This window comes from Equus caballus, chromosome 12, assembly GCF_041296265.1.
Source record: "Equus caballus isolate H_3958 breed thoroughbred chromosome 12, TB-T2T, whole genome shotgun sequence".
In the NCBI taxonomy this organism is placed as follows: domain Eukaryota; kingdom Metazoa; phylum Chordata; class Mammalia; order Perissodactyla; family Equidae; genus Equus; species Equus caballus.
The window spans coordinates 32,577,574-32,599,142 of record NC_091695.1 but is presented as its reverse complement, the minus strand read 5'-3'; the positions used below and the strand labels follow the sequence as shown (position 1 = coordinate 32,599,142).

Here is a 21,569-nt window from a genome sequence, read left to right as displayed (position 1 = left end):
GGTTAAAATGAGATGGTATATGTGAAACATACAATGCCTGGCAGATAGTAAATTCTCAGTGAAAGGCAAATATCATTATTAATACCATCCAAATTGCTCTACATTATGCACATTCTGACCTGAACCCTAACCCCAACCCCCAATGATCTGTTACACTCTCCTACTACAGGGCCACTACTCCTCATTATTGGAAAAAACTGATGGGGTAGCAAAACATAGGAATATACATTGAATTCAAAGCATTTTTCATCCAGCTTTCTTGGGCCAGCGCCATGGCCAAGTGGTTAAGTTCGTGTGCTCTGCTTCAGCAGCCCAGGGATTAACTGGTTCAGATCCTGGATGCAGACGTGGCATCACTCGTCAGGCCACGGTGAGGCGGAGTCCCACATTTCACAACCAGAGGCACTCACAACTAGAACCTACAACTGTGTACTGGGGGGCTTTGGGGAGAAGAACAAAAAAAAAAGATGGCAACAGTTTTAGCTCAGGTGTCAATCTAGGAAAAAAACAAATTTCTAGCTTTCTGTCATTAAAACATGACTATAGCTTTGCTGGTTATTTTTATAGCTTAAAACGTCATCCTGAAGCTGTTGACATAATGCATTGGATAGTTTCATATTAAAAGAAAGTAATGGATCAAATATAAACCCTTGGCTTTTCTGGCAGGGATAAGGGATCAGAACAAGAAGTCAGATCACCCAGGACAGAGAAGAGCCCAAGTAGAGTTAGCCAAAGGATACTGAGCGTTGAGGACAAACTTTACTTATGTCCCACTTTGGATCTGGAATGGCACCATAAGCACTGATTAACTAACTGGTTCATTGCCATTTCTTGTCACCTGGTCTATAAATTCTAAATGTTTACCATATTGACCTACTTCCCCTAACATGAAAATTCTAAGAATAATTCACATTTGTCAAGTCACCGTTCATAAGGTCCTGCTACCTTTGCTCAGGTAGCACTGGTCACGAGTCTCTAAGCTTTTCTATGTGAAATTGCCTATGAAAAATGCATGCCACAAACCACCTTGCAGTCTATTTCATGCCAATTTGTCCTTTTCTGTCCTTCCTATCTCTTGTGAATCACTCAAATCAGAGTTTTATCACTATGTCAGAATTGGATGGCACCAAAGATCTATGGGGACTGAATCACTGATTGTATCTCAGAGGCATAATCCCAGGAGACCAAGGACCAAAGAACTCCTGCCACATCACTGTCCCTGAGACTTTCTCAAGCCATGTTTAAACACACAACACAATCTGATTCAATATTTCAGGAGAAGGAGAAAGAATTACATCTGATTACATAAACATTATCATTACTCTGGATGACATAAAATCTAAAGCTGGGTTGCATTTGTTCCAATTAAATCAGCTTTTATTATTTTTAAGCTCTGTTCCTAATAGCCATGGAAAGGTTGACTGGCTCTGGACACACACACATAGCTTTCAAACTACCCTTTCTTACATTGTTCCCTGAATCGAATATTTCAATGATCAACATCTCTGGGTACCCGTGAACCCAATAACATAAAATTATTCTGAAGTAATTAACCTGATGAATATCAACAGCTGTCACTGTGCTACCTTCCTAGATTCTAAGGGAGCTGTGGATCTTAGAGATGTAGATTAAGATAATTGTATAGCCTCAATGAATATATTGCATTCAACAGAAATTGGACATAGAAATCTACACCATTCAGTCTCTAACAGCGGCCCTGGCAGTAGCCACAAAGATTTGATTTTTCCCTCACTACCCTTTTATTTAAGCTTTATTTCCCAGCCCCCTAAGCAAAGCAATTTTGGTTAGAAGGAAGACAGCACAGTCCTTGGTGTGGTTTAACACACTTTCTTTAACACACATCTGCCACATTCATTTGGTCAACCAAGTCACTGAGGCTGGCCAGGCTGCAGGGGATGAGACCCCACCTGTCAGTGGGAGGAGCAGCAGAGAAGCTGCAGCCCACGTGAAGTTTTCTCGTACGCCATAGTTCATCAAGTCTAAGATGCCATCGTTTGTAAGACACATCCTGACTTCAAAGACACCAAAATGTCACAAAGGAGTCACGACAGAATGGATGAAACGTAGTGCGTGCATGCTGAGTTGTGGTGTAAAATGGGTGGGCTGCAGTTAATGTTCAAAACTTGGGTAAATTACATTCCAAAGTGAGGACCAAGAAGCAATTTTTCCCGACATCTAAAGACTGAGGGTTTAAAACACAGAGGGTCTCCCTAAAATAACTATTAAAATATTATTATAGAAAATGTCACACAAATGCAAAAAGAGAATACTATGATAAACCCTCATGAATCCATCACCCACCTTCAACAACTATCAACCCACACGGTCAATTTGGTTTGACCCATATCCTGACCTACCCCTCCGCCAAGATTATTGTCAAGCAAATCCCAGACACGGTCATTTCATCTGTAAATACTGGGCACACAACACGTGCCCTCGGTTGTAATCATAGTAACCCACTTGGCCCAGCAATGAATAACACCTCCAGCCTTCCTCACGGCAACAGTGAACACGGATTCAGCTCTGCTGGGAGCTGGGGAGGAGAAAGGGAGGTGCGGGAAAGCTGAAATTCTCATCCCCCAGAAGGAGATGCCAAGAGGCAAAGTCCACACTGGAGGAATCGAGAGGCCACATTAAGCACGTGTTATGTAGGAGCCCGGGCGTCACGGCTCCCTCTCTCGGCTCACCATGTTCCCACTGGGGGGTGGGTCCCTTGGGGTAGAGCCAGGTCTATCCATCCGGGTATCTCCCGGGCAGGGCAGCTCTTCTCCAGAATGTCGAAAGGTGGAATGGGGTGAACGGGGGCCCCACAAGCATGTGTCTGTGTGCAAATCGCAGGATCCTGTGAACGTGAGTTTATTTGGGAAAGGGGTCTTTGTAGGTGTAACTAAGTGAAGCGTCTTGAGGTGAGACCATCCCAGATGACCTAGGTGGGCCAGTGACAAGTGTCCTCGTAAGAGACAGAAGATAAGACACAGGGTGGGGCCACGTGAAGACAGAGGCAGAGACGGGAGACCCGGCTCACAGCCCAGGAGGCCAACAAGCACTGAAAGCGGGAAGAGGCGAAGGATGGATCCTCCACGCCAGCCCTGCTCCTCCCTGCACTGGGTGTGCCCTCGGCGTGTGCCAGGTGGAGGGGGCGCACGCAGTGCTGGCCTCAAACAACAGGACTCCAAAAGGTGCCCCACTGAGTCAAGGACACGCGGTTGCAAAACCACTGGCTACTACTCCTCACCGAGGAGTTAAGCTAAGGAAATGTCAGAAACAGAAGCCTCTGAGCTATTTGGGAATGCACTCGATGACATATCGGTGGTTAGGACAGCAGCCACAGCACCCGGACGCCCACCTCGCTATCCACCTGCCGGAGATACAGGGGAGACACGCTCCTCCCCAGACCCTGGGGAGCCCATCCCCATGAGCACAGGACTTAGCCAGCAAAAGAGCAAAGAAAACCCCAAACCCACAATTACCTTAAAGTGCATGATGTGAGACTTGAAAAGAGAAACTTAAGGGCAGCAATTATGAGGCTAAAGGAGGCTCGACAGAGTTCTAGCGGTGGGAAGGGTCCAGAGAGTCTTCAGTGTGGCCACACCTGGCTTGCGAATGGCTCCCATCCCCGCCGACTGCAGGCGAGCCCTGGGACACTGCATGTGGGGCGAGCAGACCCGGGAGGCGTGGCTGAGAGTGCGCCTAGCACAGCAGAGTGCGCCTAGCACAGCAGAGCTACTGCAACACCGGCCTGTGCTCTCTGCGTCGTTCTGAGCTGACCTTTTGTTAAAGGCGTAAACGGAACCACCGAATGAAGTTTTAATCAAACACCTGCAACTTAAAGAGTCAATGATGACCTGGTCTGCTTCCAGAAGCTTCAGGCTACCCAAGGCTTGCCCGGCTTTGGTCAGGCAAACGGACTGGTGGGTGAAAAAGCAGGGAAGCGCTATGTGCTTTTGAGTCTCACGCTTAAGTGAACCCAAGAACGAGGAAATGCCAAGAAAAGGCTGCCCCCAACAAAACTGGAAAACCAGCCAGCACAGGCTCTCAAGAGAACACCAAACCACCGGATCGCTGTGCCCTGACGGACACCAGCTGGAATGTATTCACCCGAATAAAGAAAACACGTCACTCAGGAGAGGCGGCCGTCAGCCCTGGAAGGACAGCAGAACAGGAAAAGGAAAACCGAGGCGACAGTCAGCAGCGCCCACCCAACACAGCGCGAGGCATGGGGTCGGCCTGGGCATCGCGCACCCCCAGACCTGATGACAATACTGCGGTGGGGGGAGGGCGGGCGACAGCACGTAGGGGCTGAGGCATCGGGTGCCCTGGGCCTGGCGCTGCCAGCCACGAGCGCCGCGCCTTGCCGCCCTGCAGCCGGGCGCGTCCTGCCTGCCTGCCTGCCCGGGCCCGTCGGCGCGTCCCTCCCCTCTCGCGCCGGACTGCTTCATGACTCAGGACTCCGTCTGAGCGCTCCGAGACCAGGCTCCCTGGGAACCGGAAGGACACAGCCCAGGGCGGGAGCAGCAGGAGGGCAGGGCCCCAGTGCGCGCATGGACTGACGCGCCTCTGCGCCTCCCTGTGGCCTGTGGTGCCTCTGAGCGCCAGGCTGCCCGGGCCTGGTCCCCCAGGTCTCAGCGAGAGAGGGTCTGGGCCTCGGGGGCCGAGGCGGGAAGCCCCTGGGCTTCCTGGCGGGGACGCCCCCATCCTGTGCTTCCACCCCCAGCTTTTTCATTCTGTCAACTGATTTCTACCCAAGAAAGTCCACTCGACCACGCTGCCGCCACTGAATCAGCCTGGAGCCGGAGATGAGCCAGCTGCGGCCGATTTGTCACAGAATGACAGCTTATTCTCAGTATCCTTTATTGGCAGTGGAAAACGCCTCAGTACTTTATTGAAAGAAAGCAATAAATAATACTGTGATAAAAATAGTTCAAAAGGAGACTGTACATACTTTGTTACATAATCAGGAGGTTCACAAAAGATTAACAGAAAACAGAATGTAACAACGAATGAATCGTACAAGGAAGTTAAAAGCAGAAACCGAATGTAAACCGTCCACTGACAAAATGAGCTGTATAATAAATAATGCACCGTGGTGGGAACACATTTCCTGCTGGCTCTTTAATGTGCCATTTAAAAAGGAAAAGTTACATCTGCTACTTAGACAGTCCAAAACGGCTATATCGTCAAAAGCTAAAAATGTACCAATAGGTCCCTCCTTTCAACATGTTTACAAACAAATGTAAAAAGATGATTTACATAAGAAAAAATAAGGCCTTTAGTAGAGTCGCACTGCCTGGTTTCCTGGTTTCAGGGAGCCCGCGCCTTCCTCTTCCGGCACGGGCGTCCCTGTGGAGCGCGGTGCTTCCTGCTTGGTCCTCAAAGAGCAGCGGGGCGGGGGCCCGAGTCCGCCCATCAGGGCAGAGCCCAGAGAGCCCCCCAGCCCTTCCTGCGGCCGAGAGAAGTGCTCCCGGCTGGGGCTCGTGCCGGGCGCTGAGGACAAGCCGTGCGGGTCTCCAGGGACGAGCTCTGCAAGCTACTGAGAGCCACCAGAGATGCTCACAGTTCTGACGGCCCCTTCAGCCCAAATTTTATCAGAAGCTCATATTTAACACCAGGTACTTTCAGTCTGTTCACGCTGCAGAATAAAGCATTTCTTGCTAGAAAAAGTAGAGTAAGGTCAGTCATTAAAACGCAATTGCTTAAAATTAAGTCTGCTTGTTTCAAAATGATTGTTGTAGAGCTGGTTACATTTGTCAGGATAACGCGCACCATGTCATGATGATCTTACAAATGCAAATGCAGTAAAATCCTCTTCTCTCTCGCCGATTATTATTAAAAAATTAATGATAATTACAATAAATGCATAATTTACAAAAGCCCTGTATCTTTTCATAGGATTTATACATACAAGCATTACAGTACATTCGTTTGAAAGACTAAAATTAGATAGAAGAACAGAATCGATTTGAAAGGATATTTATAGCCTGGATATACATGAAAAAGTAACTAACTATATAAATGAAGTCATGTTTACATAAATATAAGAAACATTAAATTCTAAAATATTTTCTCTATGGTATTCGTGAATTTTTCACTAATTAAAAACTCTGTAATAAAATATCTTAGGGTCCATATAACAAGTATCAACAGATTGCAGATCCACTGAATTCTGAAAGGCCGTCTTCGCCGGGTCCCGAGCGCTGCACGGTCATCTGTAGAAGTAGTGTGGGTAAACTGGAAAGGAAGCACAAACAGGACAATCAGCCTCAGGACGGGCCGCCCGGCGCGCACCTGCGTCCTGAGGCCCAGCCCTGCCTCCCTGCCCCTTGCGCTGTAGCTGCTTGAGAACTGAGATGAAACGTCAAGGAGTACGCGTATCAATGAGAAAATTCCTTGCTGACTTCCTTTTGGCGTATGTCTAAAAGTTACCAATTAAAAAGATTAGGAAACCAATCAAACCTTCTGGCGGAGACGTGAAAAGTGGAGAGCGGAACACAGCCCCCGGCCCTGGCGCCACGAGCAGGGGCTGGGCTCCCAGCCCCACGTCACCCCTTCAGCGCGAGCGGGCTGCTCGTAACTGCACCCCTGCGATGGCAACGCAGCTGTGTGTTTAAAACCACCCGCCAGGCCCTCAGGGTCGCACGACAGCGTGGCCCCAGGAAACCTGGCCGTGCGGGGTGCGGCTCATTCAAGACCGTGTATTTCTAAGAAAGCCAGTGGGCGCCGCTGACCTGGGAGCGACACCAGCGCGGATGCCAGGGTCAAGGCGGAGAGCCGCCGTGCCGGGCGCTCTCAACCACGGGTGGTCGCCAGCCAAGAGCTGAGCCGGTGAGCTCCTGCCACGCGCTGCTCTCCTGCCTCCCCACCCCCAAAAGACATTAGCAGATACTGAAAAGAGTCCAGCACTTTCAGTTTTAAGGAAAAAATGCAAATACACTTTTTTCCTTAACAAATGAGGATACACGAACCCCTCTGTGACCAACTGTGAGCATACAGAACACCAGAACCACGTAACGGGTGCAGCCGGGCTTGCATGCGTGTTCCTAAAGGCCTGCAGGAACGGAAATGGGCTCTCCGGGCCAGGCAGCGCCCCCGTGCGGTCACCCGGCCGCCTCTGCGGCCTCCGGGCACGCGGAGCCCTCTACTCACCACGGGGCTTCAGCAGGAGTAAGTCCTGACCGTGGCGGCGTCCAGCCTCTGCGCTCCCGACACGCTGCCTGCTCCGACACCGGGGAGGAAGCGTGCAAACACAGCGTGCGGTTAGTCTTCAGACGTCACACGGGGCACACGTACACACACATCTGCACACCTACAACAACACCTACTGAGGGCTCCCAGGGAAACTGCTAGATGGGAGCGGACGAGCCAGGGAAAGAGAACCTAAGCGTCGCCAGGAGGGGGTTCTCTTCAGCCCCCAGCAGCCCTGGGAGCCACTGGCAGCTAATCTCACGACAGCAAGGACGCCTCAGATGATACACACTTCGTGATGTCCTCTGTGTAAGTGACAACTACTTCACCTGGTAACTTTGTTTCTCCTGAAACTCTCTAGATTTGCAGAGCAACTAGACTTTTCTTCGGGGCCTAAACGTGATATCCCCAGGCCGGTGTGAGGTAGATAACCCGGGGCAGCGCTAGACACCACGGGGTGCAGGTGACCGGAGTCAAACGCAGGCCTGGCCTGACGGGAGACGTGCCCTCGGGCCACCTGCCCTCCGCGCCTGTCTGAGGGAGCATCCAGGGCACTCCTCCCCAGGGCCTGGCTGCAGGGGGTCGGTAGAGGACAATGACTCATCTAAGAACACTAAAACCCAGTCTCAGTTTCTGCCGGAAGTGATGTGTACCACTGAGGCCTTGTTCCTGTCGAGAAACACACGGCACGGCCCAAGAGGTGAGCCCCGCCTCTCCCTTGCAACCTGGACAGAAAATGTGCAAACACCTGGAGCAGATATTCCCGACTGCCAGTTACACAGTTTGTGTTCCCACGGGTCCAGCAGGAACACGTTTTATCAAGAATGTGCCGTGGTTCCAGAAGAGATGGCACGACAGCCGGCACTGTCGGTGAGCATGGGTCATCTTTCCAAACCCTGACCCTGAGGTCCCAGGAGGCCAGCTGCAGCTTCCCCGATGCCCCTTATTTAAGAAGGCATTGAGCAGTCCACTCTCCCGGGGTTGGGCCTCAGTTTTCCTACAAGGGTCAACAGCCGTCTTCCATGTAATATATTCCCTACACCTCTCTCTAGGCTTATTTTTAATTTATCTGAACTCTAATCTCAATGTCGCCGTCAATACTGAACACGGGAAGTGTGACTGAGTCTGAGGAAACTGGGCACGAAGCTGTGAAGAAAATCAGAAGGCGCTCCGTCAGCCTATTCAATAAGTGGAGGGCCGAGTTACCGTTAGAGTTATACAAATTACCTCATGCTCCTTAGAATAAGAATGCTACTGAAGACACTGCTACTCTTGCCCCATTAACCAGATCACTGAGCTCTGCAGAGAGATGCAGGCTTCCAGCAGCAGTGCTGCCCTGGGGGCCATCTCACCAAGCGTCCGGCTGAGCGAAGGCTTTACACACACGCGCTTTTCTCTCATTTTGATATAAGCAAGTGAGAGCCAAACTCACAAACCTACATACGGGAAGGGCTAAGAACAGGGAAACTTGTAAAAGCCAACTCAGGACAATTTTTAAAAGCGCTTCCTTTCCCATAGCCGATCCATGGGCCACAGAGAGGAGAACGAAGTCCTTCGTAACGGGAGTGTGGCTACAATGGCCCCAGCGGCCAGCACCACACGGGACCAGGACCCGCAGATGCCTCCTACGAGCCTGACGAGGAGCAGCCGTTTCACTGCCACAGCCGCTGAAGAGGACACGGCTGTACGACGACGGCCCTACAGACGGGGAGACTGAGGCACAGTGCTCGAGGCTGTGCCCCTCCTCAGTGGCAGAGCCAGGGTCCACCGAGGCCATCTGCCCTTGATCCTGTCATCGTGGGGGCCACGGTCAGAGCTGAGAGGTCTGTCAGTAAAGCGCGGCCAACTTGTCATCAGCCGTGTCCTCCAAGCGGAGCGGCGGTCAAAGGGAAAACCGCAAGCTCCATCTGGAACCCTGACTGCAAGGCTCGTGCGCTCCCACGGCCCACCGCGCTCCAGTGACGACCTGCCCAGGCTCACCTTCTTCCTCCTCTCCGTCCTTATGGTGCGCAGTGACAGGGACCAACGCCAGCAGGGGTGGAGAGAGGAAAGGGAAGGCTCACAGAGGGGGAAACTGTGTTCTCTAAGATGGACTCAGTCACCTCTCCAGGTGGAGAGATGTCCCGGGAGCACCCGGCGTGGCCCGAGAGCTGCTGCACCACCTTCCGGCGGAGCCTTCCAGGGCTGCCTGCCACACACACAGGCTACAGGACGTCCACTCAGCACGCCGAGAACACACGCGACGCTCAGCTTTATTAGTTGGAAGGATATGCTAAGATTCAACCAGACAAGACTCTAAAAAACCTACATTATTGTTAAACTGTTATGCACAGATGTTAGGATTCATTTTAAAACACTTAACCTGGGCATGCACCAGTACTCAATGCCTTGTAACACAATCAAGAGGCCATTCTGGATCACGGTTAACATTCCAGCCACAAAGCTGCTCATGCCGCCCACAGCGGCTGGCCGCCCCTGCACACCTACCGTCCAGCTGCGTCTTCTTCGGCTGCATGGAGGGTGAGGACAGAGAGGACGTGACCCGGAAGTTGGCGGGGAGAGTCTCTGCGGACCCAGCAGCTAAGCCACGAACATCCTTTGGTCTAAATTTTTTTCTCCAAGAAGGTGCTCTCCTAAAGCTTTTATCATGGTCCTGGGAAATTAAAGGACAGAAAACAAGACTGATTTTAAAATAAAGGACAAAAATAGACAGTCAAGTTACCAGCCTTGGACCTGACTGCTGAATTCGTCACTGCATGTTTGTTCACACCTATTTAACCCGTTCCTGATAACCACAGGATCTACTGTCCCCACCGGGAACTTCTGAGAGTGACGGGCCCAGTAACACTATGTGGGGCCCTCACTGGGCATCGATGAGGACGGCCCTGGGCCGGCCAGGTGCATGTGCCTCCTGTTCATCACCCTGTTTCCTTTCTTATCTTGGAGAAATCATCTTCTTGCCGTATAAGATAATACATTTCTATTTGTCTTAAAATAGTTTCCAAGCTGTAAGCAGTTCTGCCTTAGAGCCGGGGAAGAGCCAGCAAGCGCTCCTTTAGCTGTCCTCCTAGTCACCAGGCAAACTCACGTTTTCTTAAGGGGCAACGAAGGAAAGAATAAAAACAGTGTGGGAACAAACGAGTCACGACTGTGTGAGGGGAAATTAACATGTTGCGTTTCTCTAATCTCCTTCTAACAGGTTTCTCCAAAGCACAGGGACTCTGGATTGGGGTCAGACATCCAGCGGTCCCCAAACATAGCCCATGGACACCATGCCTCGGCTGCCACCAATGTTGATGGGAACAACATTTTTGAGGGCTATCAAAACTTAAATAGCAAATATTTTAAAAACAGAAAACCTCAGACTGAAAATACGAGTTTCTTACTATCTCACTTAACACATTTTTGAGAGCAAAGCTTAGCTCAGGAGGTAAAATCATCTCCACACTTAGAAGAGAGACTGCCGACGGGGCTCACGTGCATATGAACAAATAATTCACACTGAATGCAAATTTAAATAAAATTCATTAGGCTGAAAACTCACTTCATCAAAACTTCCGTCCGTCCCCATGACCAAAAGGTTGTTAAATTCTCGTTCCAAGACAGCGCGAGCCTGAAATCATAACAAAACAACAATACCGCAAAGCTTCATCAATCTAATCTGAAGGACGTTAGCATATCACAACTGTTTTTCAAATCAAGACTTTTAAAAAGCTCAGGCTATAAACACCTTGAGCCATGACAGCATTTAATTTAATTGAATTAATTAATTTATTTGAGGAAGATTAGCACTGAGCTAACACCAGCTGCCAATCCTCCTCTTTTTTGCTGAGGAAGACTGGCCCTGAGCTAGAATCCATGCCCATCTTCCTCTATTTTATATGTGGGACGCTGCCACAGCATGGCTTGCCAAGTGCTTCCACGTCTGCACCCGGGCTCCGAACCGGCGAACCCCGGGCTGCCGAGAAGCAGAACGTGCGCACTTAACCACTGCAACACCGGGCTGGCCCCCACAACCACATTTTAAATTAGGGGATTCCTGCGGAGCCCATGGATGGGCTTTCAGGGAAAGGGACCCATGACCGCTGGCAGACTATCTACGAAAGTGTGCTCTGTGGGTTGGTGCTGGTGGGGGGATGGGGGGTATCAGCAAAAGACATACAATCTTCTGTAGAAGAAGAATAAATTTCCTGATTCTCAGGTGAGCCCGTGTGTCAAAAAGAATCACACAGGGCAATAGAAACAAAATTAACAGAATCTCCATCGGTGTACCTATGAGCATTTCTCTTTCCACGTAAGAACTAAATACATGTCGTCACTCCTACGAGCATATGGACTTGAACGAAGTTTCCCCTTTTTTTTTTTATCGCAAGACTCTCATGCTGACAACAGAAAATGGAAGGACAGGCAAAACTAATGAAGAATTAAGCATTGCTGGTTTGGAACCAGTATTTTGTGGATTAGGGATAGTTGTCTGAGGTACTGTGAAGTTTTGTGTCCACTCAGTTAACCAGCTAGACGTCTCCATCAGGAGACCTGACTGAACGCTGAGTGAGAGCCGGGCCGGCTCTGCAGCATACCTGTGTGTTCTGCTTAGGGATCCGTAACAAGAGCGCCAGTGCGCTGAAATCGAAGGTTTCATCTAAGGCCACAAGTGCACCGTGAACGCCACTCTCCACCAGATTGTTTGCATATTCTTTAAGACCAATTGAGAGGATCCAGCGAATCACTCGATCGTTGCTCCACACAAGCACGTCTACAGGTGAACAGAAACAATTAGAACGGCGTCTGCACAAAGCTGTCTTCATCATGCACACCTGTAACAGCACACAGAAGGTGGGCAGGCAACGGCTGCTGCATTTAGAGGTCACGCCTCGGCCCTCCTCCATCGAAGGGAAACTGTCCCACTAGAACTCATGCTGCCAAAGAACCCAAGAGCAATGAAGTTCTTACGGACATTTATTTTCTAGAGAACAGAAAATGAGGAGGATCCAGGGTCAGAAACCAGAAGGACAGAGAAGAAGCTGAATGCCCACCAGGCACGAGCGCGCTTCCTCTACAGCCTTCAGAGTTTCTGAAACACTTTCTTTTCGTCAGAGAAGGAGTTGGCGCCCTGCTCGATTCAACACAAATCTCTCATTTGTAATCTTGAAGCTTGTTTCCTTGAAGCCTTTTTTGTTGTCTCATTTTAAAAAGAGAGAAACTTAAAGATACTCTCCAGCATATCAGAGACTGGGGGGAAGATCTTACACCACACGAAGTGATCCATTATTAAATTCGCTCTAGTAGAGATCTAAAAATAGCCACTCCATGAAAATATCTCCGGATGCTCATCAATCACTTCCAAAGACAACTTTTGTCAACTATAAAAAGATTTAAAACAGATACAGAAAACAGACAAAACTGATTTACCCATTTTATTTCCAATGCCCTTTTATACTATACACACACACACTATATATATAGTATAAAATATACGCACTACATATATAGTATAAAGTGTGTATATATATATAGTATAAAAGCTGGCTTACGGTTTTTCTTGTGATTCACGTTAGCTCAATCACGACCAGACTATCCTTTAAACGGGCTGTGTCCTCAACCAGTTTTGTCTTCAGTTTCTTTCTTTGTAAAACCTGGGGAAGAAGACAGCACTCACACGCACGGGGTTGTGGGAAGGATTAAATAATTAACCTCTGAAAGTGCTTCGAGTTCTTAAGTCTTACCTATTATTATGACTGTTGTTAGTGATTTCTTTATTCTGAAAATTCTGGGAGATTTTACTTTGAGCTTAATCGTTAACGTCTTACTTAAAAGCAGACTATTGTAGTCGATGCTTTCGAGGCATGCCGGGTGAGAGGCTCCCATTGCATCTCCCCACCTGCGCTCTCACTGAGCCGCCTCTGCCATCGTCCCCTGCTAAGGAGCTCCTCCTCCACCTCCAAGGCCCAGCTGAACCAGCGCCTCTGTGCTGCCCCCTGAGCCCTGGAGGCAGAGACACAGGGCTCCGTCTGTGCTCCTGAAGCCCTCCGATAAGTGGCTAGAGCAGAATCGCCGCACTGGAGTCCAGTGAGCCGATAGCAGAGTCCTGCCCGTCTGTGCCCTGGTGTTACCCAGCAGTGTGGCAGGGGGTGGCATTTCTGAGTGAAGGAGTACACACGTCAGAACAAGTCACAGGAGGAGTGTTCCCCTTGAGACGGTTCGCGCAGACTGACGTAAGCACAAGAAAGTAGGCACAGGTGCTGTGGCTCAGAGGAGGACCGTGCTTCCTCCCAGAGATGCAGGGCGTGGTGGCGCACCCTGGTGGTAAGTCACGAGCTGCCCCACAGCACAGCCGCACACAGACAGGTGCTGTGGTGCTGCGGCCAGGGAGCGAACCTGGGCCGCTGAGTGCTGGGGGCCAGACTTGAACCACCAGGCCATGAGAGGAGGGTCTTCAAAGCACTCATCTCCAACCCTCCCTCCTCTGTAAGGATGCCAGACTAGTTTTCTCCACTTAACAAATTTCCTAATATTTTTAAAAATGGGAAATCACTAACCCACAGCCAGCATCATACTCAACGGGGAAAAACTGAGCGCCATCCCCCTGAGAACAGGAACAAGACAAGGGAGCCCACTCCCACCACTCTTACTGAACATAGTACTGCAGGTTTGGGCCAGAGCAATTAGGCAAGAAAAAGAAAGAAAAGGAATCCAAATTGGCAGTGAAGAAGTGTAACTCTCACTGTTTGCAGACGACATGATTTTATATAGAGAAAACCCTAAAGAAGCCATGGCGGGGCCGGCTCGGTGGCTGAGTGGCTAAGTTCGCGCGCTCCGCTGAGGCAGCCCAGGGTTCGGATCCTGGGCACGGACATGGCACCGCTCATCAGGCCACGTTGAGACGGCGTCCCACATCCCACAACTAGAAAGACATGCAACTAAGATATGCAACTATGTACCAGGGGGGTTTGGGAAATAAAGCAGAAAAAAAAGATTGGCAACAGTTGTTAGCCTAGGTGCCAATCTTTAAAAAAAAAAAAAAAGAAGCCATGGGAAAACTATTAGAAATAAACATCTACAGCAAAGTTGCAGGATACAAAGTCTACTTACAAAAATCAGTTGCATTTCTCTACTCTAATAACAAACTAACAGAACGAGAACTCAAGAATAGAATACCATTTACAATCGCAACAAAGAGAATAAAATATCTAGAAATAGGGGTGACGTCAGCAACATGGCAGCGTGAGCTCACCCAGGACTCTCTCCCCTCCAAATTACAACTAAAAAGAACAACTGCTTTCCAACCAAAAAAAAAAATCCCAATAACAGAAATCCTCACAGACCCACAGCAGCCAAACGACGGAAGGCGGAGAGGCTGGAGCCGCCCTCAGAGGAGGTGGAACGGGGTCTTTGCTCCCTCCCCTAGAGACTGGGATCGCTGCCGTGGGTGTGAGAAGGAGCAGGGGAGGGGCCGTGCATTGGGAGATCGTGCAGGACTCCCACCGCTGGAGCAGCGGAAACCCTCTAACAGGGGACAGCTTTCGCGTGGGGGAACCCCAGCAAGCCAGGGCCCTGGGAGACCAGAGAGCGAGAGCTGTGCCAATCCAGGTCGGCATGAGAGAAAGTGTCCCTCCTCCCTCAACCCATGCTGGGCGCCACCATCGTGGCTGAAGGCGCAGGGCTCAGAACCAAGGCTCTCGACCCCCATCTAGTGGCGACAGGCTGTACCTGCAACCAAATAACAGCATCATGCGCAAAAACCTCTCCTCTACCATCCAGCAATTTATAAAAGTTCCAGTCCAAAAGGAAACAATAAAAACACAGAATTATGTCCTGAGGGCTTGGAAATGGGTAAAGTAAGTCAAGAGGAGTTCAAAATAGCTATCCTCAAAATACTCAATGAGGTAAAGGGAAATATAGAGAAACAAGTCAACAAGTTCTGGAGTTACTTCACAAAAGAGATTGAAATTATAAAGAAGAATCAATTAGAAACACTAGAGACGAAAAACACAATGGACCAGATAAAACAGAATACAGATTCCCTGAATGCCCGTGTAGACACCATAGAGGAGCAAACTAGCATAATCAAAGACAGGCTGAATGGCTCCAGACAGAGGAAGAAAGACAACTAAGAATTAAAAAAACTGAAGAAAAGCTCAGAGAAATAGCTGACTCAATGAGAAAATGCAACTTAAGAATCATCGGAATTCCTGAGGGCGTGGAAAAGGAAAATGGAGCAGAAAGTGTGCTCAACGAAATCAGAGAAGAGAACTTCCCAAATCTAGGGATTGAGAGAGAAATGTGTGTGGAGGAAGCTTTCAGATCTCCTACATTTGTCAATGTAAAAAGACCTACTGCAAGGTACATAGTAGTAAAAATGGCAAAAATGAAGGACAGAGAAAGAATACTCAGGGCAGCAAGGCAGAAGAAAAGAACCTACAAAGGAACCCCTATCAGACCTTCAGCGGATTTCTCGACAGAAACCTTACAAGCTAGGAGAGATTGGAGTGACATATTCAAAACTTTAAAGGATAAAAATCTTCAGCCAAGAATACTCTATCCAGGAAAAATATCCTTCAGATAGGAGGGAGAAATTAAATCTTTTCCAGACAAACAAAAGCTAAGGGACTTCGTAGTCACAGGACCTTCACTCAAGAAGGCTCTCATACCTGAAAAAAGAAAAAAAGGGAGTAAGGGGTCACAAAACACAGAGTAGGGAGACAAATAGACAGAAGCTAAATAGGATAGCAAATATTCAACTATAGCATTAGGATAAAGGGAAGGAAATCACCAAAGCAAAGATAATCTTATCACTCTAACCACAAACTCACAACACAAGTTGGAATAAGAGATGAAAATAATAATTTCGGAGGGGAGGAGGAAAGGGACTGAAACAATCTAGGCTAAGGAAGTAAGAGACCACCAGAAAATGGACTATGTTATACACGAGATTCTGAATACAAACTTCAGGGTAGCCACTAAACTGAAAAACAGAACAGAAACATAAAACATAAATAAGGAAAAATCTAAGAAACCCAGCCTAAGAAACTGCAGAAGTCAATGGGTAGGCTAAAACACACAGGACAAGAAACAAAGGAAACACAGGAAAACCGGAAAATGAGCAACAGAATGACAGCATTAAGCCCTCATGCATCAATACTCACCCTCAACGTAAACGGACTGAACTCGCCAATAAAAAGACACAGAGTGGCAAAATAGATTAAAGAACGAGATCCAACAATTTGTTGCCTCCAGGAAACACACCTCAGCTCCAAGGACAAACACAGGCTCAGAGTGAAGGGGTGGAAGACAACACTCCAAGCCAATAGCAAACAAAAGAAAGCAGGGGTCGCAATGCTTATATCAGACAAAACAGACTTCAAGATAAGGCAGGTAAAGAGAGACATAGAGGGCCAATATATAATGATCAGAGGGACACTTCATCAAGAAGAAATAACGCTTATAAATATCTATGCCCCCAACACAGGAGCACCAAAGTTCATAAAGTAACTAATAACAAACCTAAAAGAAGATATCAAAAATAACACAAAAATAGTAGGGGACCTCAACACCACACTCACATCAATGGATAGATCATCCAGACAGGAAATCAACAGAGAAACAGTGGAGCTAAACGAAAAGCTAAAACAGTGGGACTTCATAGATACATATAGAATGCTTCATCCAAAAACAGCAGAATACACATTCTTCTCAAGCGTGCATGGAACATTCTCAAGGATAGACCATAGGTTGGGAAACAAGGCAAGCCTCTACAAATTTAAAAAAATTGAAATAATAACGAGCATCTTCTCCGATCATAATGTTATAAGGCTAGAAATTAATTACAAGGAAGAAGCTGAGAAAGGCACAAGGATGTGGAGACTAAACAATACGCTATTGAACAAGCAATGGATCATGGAAGAAATTAAAGAAGAAATCCAAAAATACCTGGAGACAAATGAAAATGATAGCATGCTATACCAACTCATATGGGATGCAGTAAAAGCTCTATTAAGAGGAAAATTCATCGCCATTCAGGGACATCTTAACAAACCAGAAAATCAGCAATCTTAAACTACACCTAACTGAATTAGAGAAAGAAGAACAAACAAAGCCAAAAGTCAGCAGAAGGAGAGAAATAATAAAAATCAGAGCAGAAATAAATGGTATTGAAACAAAAAAGGCAGTAGAAAGGATTAATGAAACAAAGAGCTTGTTCTTTGAGAAGGTAAATAAAATTGACAAACTCCTAGCCAGACTTACAAAGAAAAAAAGAGAGAAAGCTCAAATAAACAAAATCAGAAATGAAAGAGGAGAAATAACAACAGACTCCACAGAAATACAATGGATTATAAGAGAATACTACGCAAAAACTATATGCCAGCAAAATGGATAACCTACAGGAAATGGATAAATTCTTGGACTCCTACAATCTCCCAAAGCTCTCTCAAGAAGGAGGAGACAATCTGAACAGACCAGTCACAAGCAAAGAGACTGAAACAGCCATCAAAAGCACCCAAAGAATAAACCCCCAGGACCAGATGGCTTTCCTGGGGAATTTTACCAAACTTTCAGAGAGGATTTAATACCTATCCTTTTCAAGCTATTCCAAAAAATTAGGGAGGATGGAACACTTCCTAACACATTCTACGAGGCCAACATCATGCTGATACCAAAGCCTGACAAGGACAGCACGAAAAAGAACTACAGGCCAATACCGCTGATGAACACAGATGCAAAAATTCTCAACAAAATTTTGGCAACCAGAATACAGTAATTCATCAAAAGGATCCTACATCATGATCAGGTGGGATTCATACCAGGGACACAGGGATGGTTCAGCATCTGCAAATCAATCAATGTGATACACCACATCAACAAACTGAGGAATAAAAACCACATGATCATCTCAATAGATGCAGAGAAAGCATTTGACAAGATCCAACAGCCATTTATGATAAAAACTCAACAAAATGGGGATAGACGGGAACTACCTCAACACAATAAAGGCCATAGATGACAAACCCACAGCCAACATCGTACTCAATGGGCAAAAACTGAGCACCATCCCCCTGAGAACCGGAACGAGACAAGGATGCCCTCTATCACCACTCTTATTCAGCATAGTACTGGAGGTCCTGGCCAGAGCAATCAGGCAAGAAAAAGGAATAAAAGGAATCCAAATGGGGCGGAAGAAGTGAAACTCTCGCTATTTGCAGACGACGTGATCTTATACATAGAAAACCCCAAAGAATCCATTGGAAAACTTTTAGAAGTAATCAACAACTACAGCAAAGTAGCAGGATATAAAATCAATTTACATAAATCAGTAGCATTTCTATACTCTAATAACAAACTAACAGAAAAAGAACTCAAGAACACAATACCATTCATAATCGCAACAAAAAGAAGAACATACCTCAGGGTGAATTTAACTAAGGAAGTGAAAGACCTATACAATGAAAATTACAAGGCTTTTCTGAAAGAAATGGATGACGACATAAAGAGATGGAAAGACATTCCATGCACATGGATTGGAAGAATAAACACAGTTAAAATATCCACTCTACCTAAAGCAATCTACAGATTCAACGCCATCCCAATCAGAATCCCAATGACATCTTTACAGAAATAGAACAAAGAATCCTAAAATTCATATGGGACAACAAAAGACCCTGAATTGCTAAAGCAATCCTGAGAAAGAAGAACAAAGCTGGAGGCATCACAATCCCTGACTTCAAAACATACCACAAAGCTACAGTAATCAAAACAGCATGGTACTGGTACAAAAACAGGTGCACAGATCCATGGAACAGAACTGAAAGCGCAGAAATAAAACCACACATCTATGGACAGCTAATCTTCGACAAAGGAGCTGAGGGCCTACAATGGAGAAAAGAAAGTCTCTTCAATAAACGGCGCTGGGAAAACTGGAAAGCCACATGTAAAAGAATGAAAATTGGACCATTCTTTTTCACCATTCACCAAAATGAACTCAAAATGGATCAAAGACCTAAAGGTAAGACCTGAAACCATAAGGCTTCTAGAAGAAAATATAGGAAGTACACTCTTTGACATCAGTATTAAAGGGATCTTTTCGGACACCATGTCTTCTCAGAGAAGGGAAACAATAGAAAGAATAAACAAATGGGACTTCATCAGACGAAAGCGCTTCTTCAAGGCAAGGGAAAACAGGAGTGAAACAAAAAAACAACCCACTAACTGGGAAAAAACATTTCCAAGTAATACATCTGACAAAGGCTTAATATCCATAACAGATGAAGAACTCACACAACTCAACAACAAAAAATTAAACAACCCGATCAAAAAATGGACAGGAGACAGGAACAGACATTTCTCCCAAGAAGATATACGGATGGCCAATAGGCACATGAAAAGACGCTCATCATCGCTGATCATCAGGGAAGTGCAAATCAAAACTACACTAAGATATTACCTTACACCCATTAGAGTGACAAAAATAACTGAAACAAATAGTGATAAATGTTGGAGAGGTTGTGGAGAAAAAGGAACCCTCATACACTGCTGGCGGGAATGCAAACTGGTGCAGCCACTATGGAAAACAGTATGGAGATTCCTCAAAAAATTAAAAATAGAACTACCATACGATCCAGCCATCCCACTACTGGGTATCTATCCAAAGAGCTTGAAGTCAGCAATTCCAAAAGTCCTATGCACCCCAATGTTCACTGCAGCATTATTTACAATAGCCAAGACATGGAAGCGACCTAAGTGCCCATCAACAGATGACTGGATAAAGAAGATGTGGTACATATATACAATGGAATACTACTCAGCCGTAAAAAAGAACAAAATCGTCCCATTTGCAACAACATGGATGGACCTTGAGGGAATTATGTTAAGTGAAATAAGCCAGATAGACAAGACAATCTCTGTGTGACTCCACTCCTATGAGGAATTTAAACCTGTGGGCAAAGAGAACAGATTAGTGGCTACCAGGGGAAGGGGGGGTGGGGGGTGGGCACAAAGGGTGAAGGGTTGCACCTACAACACGACTGACAGACGATAATACATAACTGAAATTTCACAAGATTGTAACCTATCATTAACTCAATAAAAATTTTTTTAAAAAATAAAATAAAGTAAAAAATCTCACAACATGAAAAAAAAATACCCAGGAATAAATTTAATAGGGGGAGGGTGAAAGGGGTGATTAAGCACACGTGTGTGGTGATGGCTTGTAATTAGTCTTTGGGTGGTGAACATGATGGAATCTACATAGAATTTGAAACATGCTATGATGTACATCTGAAAGTTATATAATGTTATAATCAAATGTTACTGCGATAAAAAAATAAAAAATAAAAAGATCTATACAAGGAAAACTATAAGACATCACTGAAAGAAATCAATAATGACAAAAGAAATGGGAAGATATTCCATGCACATGGATTTGGAAGAATAAGCATAGTTAAAATGTCCATTCTAGGGGCCGGCCCGGTGGTGCAGCGGTTAAGTGCGCACGTTCTGCTTCTCAGCAGCCCGGGGTCCACCGGTTCGGATCCTGGGTGCGGACGGGGCACTGCTTGGCAAAAGCCATGCTGTGGAAGGCATCCCACATACAAAGTAGAGGAAGATGGGCATGGATGTTAGCTCAGGGCCAGTCTTTCTCAGCAAAAAGAAGAGGATTGGCAGTAGTTAGCTCAGGGCTGATCTTCCTAAAAGAAAAAAAAAAGTCCATTCTACCTAAAGCAATCTATAGATTCAACGGAATCCCAATCAGAATCCCAATGACATTCTTCATAGAACAAAGAATCTTAAAATTCACATGGGTCAACAAAAGACCCTGAATAGCCAAAGCAATCCTGAGAAAGAACAACAAAGCTGGAGCATCACAGTGCCTGACTTCAAAACGTACTACAGACCCATAGTGATCAAAACAGCATGGTACTGGTACAAAAACAGGCACACAGATCAATGGAAGAGAACCGAAAGCCCAGAAATAAAACCACACATCTACAGACAGCTAATCTTCGGCAAAGGAGCTAAGAATATACAATGGAGAAAGGAAAGCCTCTTCAATAAATGGTGCTGGGAAAACTGGACAGCCACATGCAAAACAACGAAAGTAGACCACTACCTTTCTCCATACACAAAAATAGACTCAAAATGGACCAGAGACTTGAAGGTAAGAGCTGAAACCATAAAACTTCTGGAAGAAAATACAGGCAGTCCACTCTTTGACATCACACTTAAAAGGATCTTACTGAATACCATGTCTACCCAGACAAGGAAAACAAAAGGAAAAAAGAAACAAGTGGGACTTCATCAGACTAAAGAGCTTCTGGAAGTCAAAGGAAATCAAGATTAAAATGAAAAAACAACCCACCAAATGGGAGAAA

General features: G+C 46.6%; 1 protein-coding gene and 1 long non-coding RNA gene across 2 annotated transcripts in view; both read right to left on the bottom strand.

Annotated features, from left to right (window-relative positions):
* The window catches only part of LOC138916688 (uncharacterized), a 59,926-nt gene extending 56,280 nt beyond the window's left edge, over window positions 1-3,646 (bottom strand). The window contains exon 1 of the long non-coding RNA XR_011424006.1: window positions 3,492-3,646. This is a non-coding gene — a long non-coding RNA (uncharacterized lncRNA). The remainder of the gene's footprint in view (window positions 1-3,491) is intronic.
* Window positions 3,647-4,867: 1,221 nt separating this feature from the next.
* The window catches only part of LOC138916685 (liprin-alpha-1-like), a 122,648-nt gene continuing 105,946 nt past the window's right edge, over window positions 4,868-21,569 (bottom strand). Inside the window, exons 24-28 of the mRNA XM_070229823.1 lie at window positions 11,784-11,959; window positions 10,748-10,816; window positions 9,691-9,856; window positions 7,165-7,232; window positions 4,868-6,249 (exon numbers count right to left, since the gene is read on the bottom strand). Coding sequence (XP_070085924.1) covers window positions 7,174-7,232; window positions 9,691-9,856; window positions 10,748-10,816; window positions 11,784-11,959 — 470 coding nt within the window. The 3' untranslated portion in view covers window positions 4,868-6,249; window positions 7,165-7,173. The remainder of the gene's footprint in view (window positions 6,250-7,164; window positions 7,233-9,690; window positions 9,857-10,747; window positions 10,817-11,783; window positions 11,960-21,569) is intronic.